Source organism: Henckelia pumila, chromosome 4 (genome assembly GCF_033568475.1).
Source record: "Henckelia pumila isolate YLH828 chromosome 4, ASM3356847v2, whole genome shotgun sequence".
NCBI classification, from domain to species: Eukaryota; Viridiplantae; Streptophyta; class Magnoliopsida; order Lamiales; family Gesneriaceae; genus Henckelia; species Henckelia pumila.
In genome coordinates, this window is record NC_133123.1 from 36,534,699 (window position 1) to 36,547,670 (window position 12,972).

Consider the following 12,972-nt stretch of genomic DNA (forward strand, 5'->3'; position numbering starts at 1 on the left):
AGTTTTAAAAAAATTATTTATTTTCTATGGTATCAATTTCTTAATTTACAGTGATTTAGGATATTGTATTTCTTAATATAATTTATCTAATCTTTCTCGTTGAAATATATAATCATCTAATATAATAAATATTATGTACAAATAAAATTTTAAATCAAATTAATTTTTACGTATAAAATACAACATACAAATATATAAAATAAAAATCAAAAATAAAATATGCATTTTTTGTAATAAAGGAAAAATTGGACATTTTACATAAATGTCACCGGAAATTGACCGGAATCCGGCGGACATGTAGCAATTAAGCCACTAACAAAAGTTTGTGTACCAATTTGACATTTAACCAATAGTTCGTATACTAAATTAAATTTTACTCTATATTTTTATGAAAATTGACATGTGCATGTGTTGATTATTCAATGATTGTAATTTGACCACATCATGTGGGAAAGTTCTCCAGGTGTAGCATAGAATAATCCCCAACATATCAACACAAACAATGCTTAAATAAACAAAGACATCAAAATGAAAAGCATTTTTTCTTCACAGAAAACGAAATCCACACTTTAAGTCGAGAAGTGAGAAGTAGGTTGTAGTGACATGCACCGTGATTACCTACTAATTAAAAATTAAGCATGCAATAATTTCTAAATTTCTAAATCAAACATAATCAGATAATTAACAGTGGAAACTAAATTAAAGTTATACATCTAAAATCTTAAGTTAATACAACCATATCGAATAAAATATTCTCGAAACCAACACCCCTGAAAGTGATACACAACACTGCGACGGCAAACTCCTCACGCTAACAATCTCGGAATCTAGGATCAACCATCATCTCCTGCGCTATCCAACTGAAGCCAGCCCCATCGAATAGGATGTCTAATAATCACAAAAATAAAAAGACGTGTGCGAACTACGCTCAATACGAGAGAATGAATATACAATATTATATGTGCATGAATGCAAGTGTACGGGTTACCAAGACTCGAGTCAATAATCTCTGGTCAAGAACAGACTCGGGCCCTAGGTATACAGCACTCTGCGCCGTCGCAACAAAAGGTGGCTCACATACGCGACAGTGGATATAGGTGACCTGATCACGAATCTAAGTGTACAACCATCTAGTAACAGGATAGGATAGGGTGAAAAACCCTACTACAGGATATTACAAAGACACGAGCTCAAAATTATCATGCATGAAGCATAATAACGTGACATAATATATGCAGATAAAATCATGTCATATAAATAATGCAACACATAATACATGCATACTCAGTCAGTGTATCTCAGACAGTACTTTCGTACCTTAATAATACTAGGCAAGCTACACCAGCTTTAGTGTCCAAGCCTATAATCACAAGAGTAATAGATTACTAAACACTATCTAAAAGTTTTAACTAAGTTAATAGATACTCCAAAACTATTTATAGGATCTAGGGTTATACATTCGTCCGTCGTCAGCCCTTTGTTGTCGAATGTCCCAGAACATGGACACAACTCCGCTACGACTTCTGGACGCTTCGCCAAGGCCCCGGCATGAGCCTCGGATGTCATGTTTATAGACAGAGTTCGGAATCTCCGAACTCGCATGCCAGCCACGTAGTAAATATGCAACGATCGGAAGCCACGTAGTAGAAATGCAACGATCGAAAGCTCCAAACTCACCTTCGGACGTTCCGATCTCCTGCTTGTCCGAACAAGTTGACACATCGATAATGCGCATGGTCTAACTACGATCGGAAGCTCCGATCGTGCTGTAGCTTCCGAACTCCTTCGCTCCTTTCAATCTCTTCGGACCATCCGATCTCTACAAGGCTTGGGTTCGGACCTTCTGAACCACTCGAGCCCAAATAAGTCCATTTACCACTTTTGGACATTCTGGATCCGATTTCTGACCTAATAAAAATCCCTCAATTATGTTTTACTTGTTACAAACACGTTTAGTCAAATTAATCTTGTAAAAATATTAGTGGAAAAAGAATATTTAAAATTTCAATAGCCACTTTCTTCCGAAAAATAAAATAAAAGTCTCAGCATTCAAAAAAGAAAAGAAAAGAAATGATAGTTTCAAATAATATATTTTATTTTTTAACAAACATAGGAGTGCGGATCACAAAACTAAATGTGTAGGTATTGAATACCTATATATCAGATACAAATTTTGTTTAATTGTTGGCAAATAGAGAGTAGAGAGAATGAGAATCCTATTTTTATTTTTATTTTCCTAGTAAATAAATAAATTTATAAATAAAATGTATTTTATACAAATATATTGGACATATCCAGATCTAGAAAAACTAAATGTGTAGATATTGAATAACAATCCACACATAATGTGACCTAAATATATAAATTTTTTTTAAATCCAATAGTACATTAATTCATACCGGACACAAAATCCTGAAATTATGGAACTTATAATTATTTACAGTTTGAACATAGCACGAACCACAACATATTTACACTGCAGGCACATGCACACCTACAACCACACCAGAAAACAATTGTCCATACGTTGCGCGCTGCTACTAAAACTACCAAAAAAACGAGACAGAAGTCGAAAAATTTCAGGGATTTGAGAGGATCAGGAGCCACCCTTCTTCTCGTTTTTCTCATTTTCAGCAAACCGCAGCGCCTCTCTGGCCATTGAATAAAATGATTGCGCGGTATCCTGCATGTCTGTAGTTTTCATGCTGATTCCCTGCCCAGAGCAAATCCATTAATGGTTTGGTTTTATTCAAGGATGTAAGACAAATGATTCAGACTGAATATTAACTTCATGGCTTCGTTTGGGAAGCCAACCGATCAAATTTTATTCGACAAATGAGTCATAGCTACACAAGAAGAAACTCCTGGCCTGTAAAGAGAGATGCCATACCTGCAATTTCCTCATATTTTCACTGAGCTTGGACTTAGCAATATTCGCAACACTCGGCTCCTTCATACACATACAAATATCATAATTAGACATTCGGTCAAGTTTCACTCTTTAAAATTTTGCAACCAAATGAAATAAAAAAATTTCAGTGGGACTCATTGTGGGGAAAAAAACTGTTCAGGTGTAATTTGATCAGTGCAACATATCGTCAAGTTGGATTTAAGCCTCACGAGGAATAACTATATTTTGCTTGGGCTCATGGATTTATGTACTCACAGCAGAAGACGAATAGCCGTATTTTTTCTTTATTTGATCAACGGCACCAGTCTTCTCGTCTTGTGGCTCATCATGCACGGGTACTTTATCATTCTTAACCTTCGCATATTTCAACTTACCTGCAAAAGAAAAAAAAAACGCATGTGATGGTAGTTTTTCATTTGTAATAAACTATTCTGGACTTACCTTTTATTGCCTGAAATTTGTTTGTAATATTCTGCTTGTTCAATCCTGCTATAAGCACTGGATATCCTTTTGGTTTCTCTTTCACGTCCTCGATGTCGATGTCATCTTGAAAAAAAAAACGAAGAAAACTCGAAAAATAATTTCGAAAGAAAAGAAACAAAAATAAAATGCATGTTCCAGGTTATGCTTGCCTCTTTTTCTTCTTCTTCTTCTTCTTTTTTTCTTGCTCGCGTATTATGGCTATTTTCACTTTTTAGATTGGATTTTCTTTATGTTTCTTAAAAAAAGACATGTATATAAAAAAAATTTGTCACAAGAATACCTATATCCAGCTCCACATCTTCCTCATTCAGAGTAACCTTTGTCTCAGTTTCACTTTGAATTGCGAAGTTGGCTTTTGAAAATATCGTTGATAGTTCTTCAATACTTCGTCTAGAATCTTGGCTTTCCACCTCAAGCCCAGTCTTCGATTTTTTACTGTTATTGTCTTTCACCAACGATCCAAATATGCCCTATCAATCCAAATCAGTCAGAAATTTTTTCCAAAAAATATACACAGTACAATACATCATCTTTCAGAAAAGCCTAATAACACCTTTTTCTTTTCCTTGAGAGGAGCCGAAGAGATATTGATGCACCCTTGGGTGTGGACGAGGTCTTTGTTAAAAACTTGGGTAACAGAGTCCAGAAGCCTTAGATGGAGTCCACAACAATAGCATGCAAAATACATGTAAAAATAAGCATAAATTCATTCTCTGCTTTGCCCAATTGCATGGTACAAACAAATAACTAGCAACAAGTTAAACTGTTTGTAGACAAAGTTTGAAGAGCAAGAAAAATTAGATGCAGAAACTGTTATAATTAAAAAAAAAAACATTTTCTCTGAAAAAATGGTGTTTAGTTGGAATTTTTTTCAAAGACATTTAAAAATTTTGAAACCAAAAGCCAAAAATGTGGATTCTATGGTATCTGCTTTGAAGATTATAAAAACCTTCTCTGCTGTCCTATTCAAACATAAAGCTTTTTTTTCAAAAGTACTTCAAAAACCATGATAAATATTTCTAAATCCAAAATCGCACGTAAATATTTTTTTTATAGATCTTATTACCTGTAAGCTTCCTTCTGTAGCAAAGTTGACACAAAAAGTAATTCTTGATTGCCATTGATCTGATTATAAATGGAAAATATACAGCTTATCCGATAATAGATCTTGTGAGATAATTTGCCAAAAATTGAAATAATGGAAACTTACAATAATGAGTTCACCATCCTGGGATGATGAAACTACAATGTCCGATGTTGAGGGTGACTTCAAGGTTGAAAATGCGAAGCCTCTGATTGAGGTTTCCTTTGCAAGAGATAATTCAGGCAGCGACCTGGAATTTTAAATCAATAGCGATGAGGTGGTGACAAACAACATAGTACATTCTGGAAGGGTGACGCGTATTTTCTAGATAAAAATATATGCATTTTCATGCTTGGTGACAACTCAGACTACTGATGCTTCAAGTATAGATAATCAAATAGGTACCAGTAAGTAGGATCATCACCTTATCTCAATTTTTCCACTTGTGAAAAGAAGCACAAGTCCATCATCAGAAGATCCAAAAGTTGATGCCCAGAAACACGAGGAATTGAACTTCTTTTTATAGAGTACTTTCTTAACACCCTGACACGAGATCATAAAAATGAAATAGAAAAATCAGCTGGCTTTTCTGCAAAGTTACAATAATCTCACATGATAGTAGTGCTCATACCTGGACTAGATGCGATAAGGAATATACATAAACCACTTTTTCAGAACAAAGCAATACTAATGATTGCTTTGTCATGGTGTTGTTGGAATTGATGTTATCTGATATTCCTTGTACAACTGTCAAGAAGTATGGACACTTCAAAATGATTAAATTACTGAAACATTTTAGATATTTCATTATATAGGCCATGAGACACGCACCATCTTTCAAATCGCAAGAAAAACAAAATCTAATAAGAAATGACACTCACCCAAAATCCGTGTATATAAAGCTCTAGATGGTTTCTTTGGACGAACCGGACTGGAGCTTAGTGTATTTCCCGAGTCACACTCGAGAGCCAAAACTGATGAATCTTTTGTTGCCACAAGCAAAACATTTTTGTCAAAACCATGGAAGCTGCAAGTTTCAAAATGCGTCGAAATGATCCCCTTTGCAAATTCACTGGCAATGAGTATTTGATACAAGATGGTAGGCCCTTCTACATCAACCAACGAAACCTGTAGTTATAATACAGAAATAGATTGAGAATCCTTCGTGTAGGATGTTTGACTCAACAATAATAACAAATCTGACTGAATCGGACAGGGAACTTTTAGACAAAGGAGAAAAGGGAACTTACATATCCTTGGTCTGTCCCAACAGCAAGTTGTTTTAGATTTTTGGTCATGTTTATGGACAGTATGGTACCATTAACCTTGAGAAGTTTGATTCTGTTAATAATGTGGTTGCTTCCTTTCTTTGAAATTCCTGGTAACCATAAATCTTTCAAAATCCAAATGAAGCACCAAATTTTTTGTTCTCAGAACATGACATTGATGTATCCGAATCCACCATCACAACTGAATTTGCTCAATTAGCAGTGAGAATATCTACTGTGACATATTTGATGCAAATAAGAGAGCAAATTTAGTACCTTGGAAAGATACAAAAGAGCTCTGAGGAGCAAATGTTTCAGATTTGAATACGTATATGCGAACCTGCATGTAACATCAGGCCTTAAATGTTAGTACACTATGGATCACAACATGGAGCACAAACTTTTTTGTACAAGGTTATTGACAGGACTTATAATCACCATTCCACTTTGATCTCCAGACACAAGAGTATGAGACTCGAAGTCAAAGTGCAATGCTGTCAAGGCGCAGCCACTCACAGAAAAATTATCGTCACTCTGTACAATCAAATCAAAATAAAACAAGATTGCTCTCAGGAAAAAAATACTCATTGATCCATATACATGTATCTACATGTCTCAACAGTAAAAGAAACGGCTTGATTGATTTTGTCAAAACAAACAAGAGATGAAGCATTAAATTACAAATACCTAAGGTGGCTCGAAGTTATCATTACCTGTTGAGTTATAGATGCTACTTGAAGGAAAAGAGGGCAAGAAGCATCCCAGAAGTTAATTGTTCCGTTATCATGTCCGGTTAAAAACAGGTTTTTGGCCCTGGTAAGTGGACTAAAAGTCATTGAATTTGAATTACTTCCTTCTTTTAGCTTTCTTTCAAATGGAAAAAGTGGCAAACTGTTTTTTGTCACAATATCGAATTCCTGCAGCACAATTATGATATATCACCAAGTATTGCAACTATGATTTTTCTCATATCAACATTATTATCATATTTACCAAGGCCTGTGCACATACCTCATCTGACGAGCATGGCATGGATGGAATACTTGTTATAAATTTTGTTACAGTGATGGTTGAATCTCCATAAGGTAACTTTATCATTTGCTCCTTCGGAAGCGAAGGTGACGATTTGTTTTGGCACTGTGCCAGGTACCTTTCAACCAAACAATCATCATAGGAGTAGATATGACTTGACTTCCCCAGCAAAAGAAGAGAATCGTGTCTTTTATGTTCAATGGAGCTTGTAATAATCTCGAAGTCAACCAGAGACTCGGGGGGATTAAGTGTCAGTTTAATTGTGCGAGATTCAGTATGTTCATTTAGTAGAACTACCTGTCACATGAAATTCGATGCAAATTAGAAAAGTAAAAAGTAAATCCTCATGCAGTAAAGTCCCTTCTGTATGGTTAGATCATGCAGTAAAGTCTATAGAAAGGTGATCCTGGAACATTAGATATTTAAAAGATTTTTATATAACCAGAAAACTTGGCGTCTCTATTTTAATATTGCTAGAGAAAGTATAGGCTGAATTCATTATCAAGTCTTTATTTTCCAGACGTACATGAGGTAAAAATTAAGACAATTCTCAAAGAAAATATTCAGTGTCTAAGAACTTAAAACAGTGTTGTAAGGGCAGTATAATACCTGTGAGTTGATAGAAAAATTTTCGGAGATCCCTAAAACGTATAGTCGACTTGATTTTCCATCTGTATCAATCCACTTTAACTTCGATATTGGAATTTTGTCAGCTTTGTATCCAAGATTCAGCTTACAAACAGGTGTTATTTGACCACCACTCATTTCATTTATTGATACTTGTTCGGTCTTAGAATCAGACGGACATGGAACACTCCACAGGAGTATATCTCCATTGCTGTAACCAACAGCAACTTTAGTGCCAGCAGTGGATGCCCAACAAGCTGCCGTTACCTTCTTTGTTTCTTGATATAGAGATTGCAATGTGGTACTAACACTAGTAACAACAACTGTGCTTTCTTGAATTGCCCATAATGCAATAACTCCATCACAATGGATAATAAGTACCCTGAAAGAAATGAAAGAAATATTGTATTGATTATTGAAATCATGCAACAAGATCTATGTTCTTTTCATGGAGATTAAGCAACAAGAAACAAATTCAACTTACATTTAGCACAACGGTCACTTAGCATTTTGTCAAAGAGAAGCTTGAAAATAAAGGTGAGATGATTTATATGATGGGAGATTACCTTTTAGTTTCTGCTGTAGGTTGGGGCAGTATATATTTTACAGCAATGTCTCTTTCCACTTCATTACTTTTGCCTGTATATTGATTAGTCATCAGGGAACATGCAAAATGTTCAAAGATCAGTACACATCGTAAAAGAAATGATTGCTTCAGACAGAGTATATATTAAATATTAAATAAATGGAAGAATAATATGTACTGTTCAATTTCGTGAGATAAAACTTCATAAAGGGCTCAATGGGATTCATTCCTACCGTGAGAAGCTGAAAGAGGAATATGGTATTTCATCTGTTCAATGTACCGTTGCTCTTGATCGACCCTCAGGACTGATATATAACCAGCAGAATCTCCAACATACCTACAGAAAACAATAAATATATATAATAAACATAGAGCTCGATATATGCGGAAACAGAATCCTGACTGTGTTTGATGACATTACAGGTAAGGTGCATGCTGCATGGCACCAATTGAGGTGATTTCCTTTTCATACTGATGGACAGTGGACAAACACTTTGTATCTATATCCCAGACCTATAATGATTCTTGCAAGAATTAGTTATAAGAAATTAATGACCTCAAGCCGCATATGTTGATAAAGAGATATTTTACAATCTAATAAATATAGTGGTAAGTTTGACTAACTTGCCTCAATATGATTATTGACATTTATATTCACAAGGACACCTTGGTTCTCCATAAACTGTCAACAAAAGCTATTACTTGACATCAGTAACCAGCATTTGAAAGTGGAAGAGTTTTAGAGATGCCTCATTCCCAGTACAAGGAGTTGAAACACTAAATCTGTCTTACAAGAATACACATCACATAAGTCGGAGAAGATATGTGAATAGTTTACCAGCAAAATTTTGCTCGGTACTGTTTCTGATGATTCCAGCAGAGCTTGTGATCCATCTTTGCCATACAATTTGATTTGTCCATCTCTGAGAGGAGGGTGGATAAGATTATCATTATCTACTCAAATGTTAAACCTTGTAGAGTTGACAAAACCTTCTCAGAAAGTATATAAAAAAAATTTGAAGACTTCCACGATCCATTTCACCATGTGAGATAGTGAGAGTTACTAGATGAGAAAAGATACTAGGGGTTATAGAAACAACCATAACAATTCCTTTATTTATTATGAAGATGAAGAAAAACTTGACAACCAGTGAATGACCATGCGGAACAAAATAATGAATAACTTCTGTAAACATGGTGTATCACTGCATGAATAACACAGTGACGTTCTAGTATTTGGTAAGAAATATTGAATAAACTCGAAAGAAGAAATAGCAATATTATTTAGACCAAAATCTGAAACAGAAACTCACTTAGTTGCAATAGCAAGGATTTGTCGAATCGAGTTGTATTCCAGCAACAAAGATCCTGGTGGAATCCCATAATGGAAAACCAAGCGAGGTTCTACATCATCAGGTTTCAAAGTATCTGAAAGCCCTCCAGGCTGCGAAGACATTGTACCAAGGTTAGAATACTAAACATAAATAACTAAATTATTTGATGAATATTTCATTAAATCTTTATGCTAACCAAACGGACAAATCTGAGAGTTTTTTTTAACTTCACTCAGTAAATGTAAATTGAAATTTTTTATGTGCCTTCATAGGCTGCATTTCTTTGTAAGAAAAGATTCATAACTCGTCATGATTCTTTTATAAATTCTGATATTATGTTTGGCCAACATTGTCCAAGACATAAATCTTATTTTGAATCCAAATTCGAATTACGATCACCTAAATTGAATAAAATATTTACTCGGATGTTGACATTGCGATTCTGACTGAAGCCATTCACTCTTCTTATTTAAATATTTATTTTAGTTTCTTATATGTAACGCTGTTCAAAACAAGAGTTGTTTATAACTTGGTTAACACCCCAACGGAATTGTATACATATTCTCACATAAAAGATTATTGGCATTAACCATGGACAACAAGATCCAGTAATTTCAGAGTTCAGGCCTATACATTTTCGTAGCTCTGATCTGAAGCCATCATAATGCATATGTTTCATTAAGATAAATTATAGGTTGGGTTAAGACATTTTTTTTGCATGGTGAAACGCTTTCCAATATGCATGCAACAATATGTGCCGCACTCGAAAAACTAATCAAAACATTTCATTCTCAATGGTTTTGATAATTGAAAACAATATTTGATTACAAACCATTCTAAATCTTTGTTTTCCAATTAAAATATCCATCTCACAACTAACATTCCACATGAAACTTCAGACTGTTTTATTTTAATGTAAGATAAGATAAAGCTCGATCCCTCAACTAAGCAATACTCTTTTGTTACCTCTTGTTTTCTTTGCTTAGTTGATACAGAAAACATCCCATTCGAGTCACATAAGTATCGGTTAGTTTGACCCAATCAAACTGCATCAAAAAAAAATTCTTTTGCCAAAAAATAGGGAAAGTGATGAAAAAGGTTGTAAAACATTGGTTTTAAAAAATTCATTCCATATTGTCTATTTTCCCACAATGAATGAGAAAGAAGCAATTTTAGTATGGATCTTTGACTAAGATTAGAATTCTTTCCTTTTCGTGCTATCCTAAACTCTATACTCACAGAAAAAATGTGGACAAAATATTTCTTAACACCTTCCAAACTTAGTACATTTTCCAAACTCGTCATTTCTCTTAAACTTAAATGCATTGTATGGATTCATACAATATTTATCCTTAATTTTTTCCATACTTGATGATTTATTTCTGCATTCCGTCGTCTAAAAATAGCAACTTTTTGACGAAAAAAATGAAACAGTGTGCAGATACTGTCAATTCTGCAGTAAAAGAGAAACTGATGTTACAAAAACGCCCAACAAAATCCAGTGTTACTGCTTTCTACCATTTCCAACTGATTTATTTCTTGATATCAGTGTAGTCACTTTTTAAATGTTATAATCTCCTTAAAGTAAAAAATACATGCTAATTTTCCAGGCTAATTGTTGTAAACTACAATCGGCACTATCATCAACATAAAAGTTTTAAATTGCTAAAAACAAAAAAAAAGTTCTAAAAAATTCAAACATACGGATCTTTCAACCGCTCAACCTCCATCTTTTTCCCAACTTCAATTCACAAGAAAAAGAAGGACTTTGACACACAAAACAACGAACACAAACTCTGAAAACAGAGTACTCCAAACGGCACGAAATTACAAATCAAGAACAGTATTCTATACGCCACAAAGCAACAAGATTTTGATTCACCAACGACAAAGATACAACTAATACACAAATGGGTCTAGAAAAAAAGATAGAGATTTACACATTTACCTTCTTCAAAGAAGCCTTTTCAACAAGTTTCTTGACGAAAGCAGCCATGGACGTTAATTAAAAGGGTCTGCCTCTCCTTAAAATCAGTAAAGTGATGTTAAAATAGACAAAACCCAAAAAAAGAAAAGATAATATTATACAGTATTCAGTGAAGTGGAAGAAAAGAAAGGTGGTTTCTTGGAGAGAATCGCCAATGGGTTTTGCGGACACACCGAAGAAATAAATAAAAAGGACACCGAAGAATCACAAGAATTGAATATAAATATATCGTAACGGTTGGATTTGTTTGCAGTTAATCGGGAATGGGGCCGGTGACTTGGCCGGTGGATTTATTCATTATTTATTATTTATTTATTTGCTCCAATTTTTGTTTGAATTCGTACACGTGTAAGCGGACAACGTTTGATCCCATAACTGCGCGAGACACACGGCTTTTGTTTTTGTCGGGGCGTGGGAGTTATTCTTGTTTCTTGAAGACCAAATCTTCTACGGACTCCACCGTAGAAATAACTTATTTGGTAGTTTGAAAAACAATAACTTTTTTGAGGTTGTTTTACTTATTAATTTTATAAGATTGATCTTTTTATTTGATTCGATTCATAAAATATTATTATTATATAATTCTCGAAAATAATTTGTATCAATATTTCTTTAGGTTAATGGAATATAACTTTTCTGCATTATATTATTGCTTAAATAATGTATCCAATGGTCTGTATCTCAATACATGAATATAATTGATGTTATAGAACTGATATAGAACTGATATGACAAATTATTTAGTTATTAAATCGATGGTTAATGTAAACTCTTACGGTAGATTAAACTTTACCAATTTTATTAACGAAACATTGAGTACAAGATTACAGATTTCATATTTGAAAGTTGAAGACATTTTCTTACCAACTCAATGGGTATTTGAGACAGAGATAAATATTTAATCTCGTGTAGATGAGATTCCGTGATGAAATAGAATAATGTATCCAATGGTCTGTATCTCAATACATGAATATAATTGATGTTATAGAACTGATATAGAACTGATATGACAAATTATTTAGTTATTAAATCGATGGTTAATGTAAACTCTTACGGTAGATTAAACTTTACCAATTTTATTAACGAAACATTGAGTACAAGATTACAGATTTCATATTTGAAAGTTGAAGACATTTTCTTACCAACTCAATGGGTATTTGAGAAAGAGATAAATATTTAATCCCGTGTAGATGAGATTTCGTGATGAAATAGAACGGGAGCTTGGAATGACAAACTCGTTTGCCTCGTTAACATCCTCAATATTTAATGAGAAACTAAATAAAATAAAAAAGAAATATATCAACAAAATCAAGATAAATTCACTTTTCAATATTATACTTTTATGTGGAAAATAGAAAAATAAAATAGATAATAGATTAAAACAGTTATATGACAATTATATGACACAAGATTAAAACATAAATATGATACAAGAAAATTTTACTTAAAAGTAAAACAATATCAGAAAAGATATTTTTATGTTAAAAAAAATGTTACTTAGTAAGTTAGTAATATTTACTATATATTATAATATGTAACACATCTTGTGAGACGGTCTCATCCGTGAGACGGATTAATCCTATTCGTATTTATAATAATAAGTAATATTTTTGGCATAAAATGTAATATTTTTTAATGAATAACTCATATAAAAGACCCG

The 12,972-nt window shown here is 33.5% G+C and overlaps 1 protein-coding gene across 2 annotated transcripts; it reads right to left on the bottom strand.

Moving 5' to 3' along the window:
- Positions 1 to 2,205: 2,205 nt before the first annotated feature.
- Positions 2,206 to 11,504, bottom strand: LOC140864005 (uncharacterized). 2 transcript variants are annotated; one of them, XM_073267862.1, is made up of 24 exons: positions 11,274 to 11,504; positions 9,305 to 9,435; positions 8,830 to 8,914; positions 8,620 to 8,673; positions 8,413 to 8,504; positions 8,225 to 8,328; positions 7,972 to 8,044; positions 7,388 to 7,787; positions 6,758 to 7,075; positions 6,460 to 6,663; positions 6,185 to 6,280; positions 6,023 to 6,086; positions 5,729 to 5,856; positions 5,360 to 5,606; positions 5,110 to 5,225; positions 4,903 to 5,021; positions 4,605 to 4,728; positions 4,461 to 4,519; positions 3,948 to 4,044; positions 3,675 to 3,864; positions 3,353 to 3,457; positions 3,167 to 3,285; positions 2,891 to 2,950; positions 2,206 to 2,713 (listed from the first exon to the last, which is right to left on the bottom strand). In XM_073267862.1, exons 1-24 carry the CDS (start codon positions 11,319 to 11,321, stop codon positions 2,597 to 2,599), a joined length of 3,150 nt encoding a protein of 1,049 aa, XP_073123963.1. In that variant the 5' UTR covers positions 11,322 to 11,504; the 3' UTR covers positions 2,206 to 2,596. The 2 variants fall into 2 exon arrangements, with proteins under 2 accessions (XP_073123963.1, XP_073123964.1); XM_073267863.1 differs by lacking the exon at positions 11,274 to 11,504 and having other exon boundaries at positions 8,620 to 8,686; positions 9,305 to 9,345.
- Between the last annotated feature and the right edge of the window lie 1,468 nt (positions 11,505 to 12,972).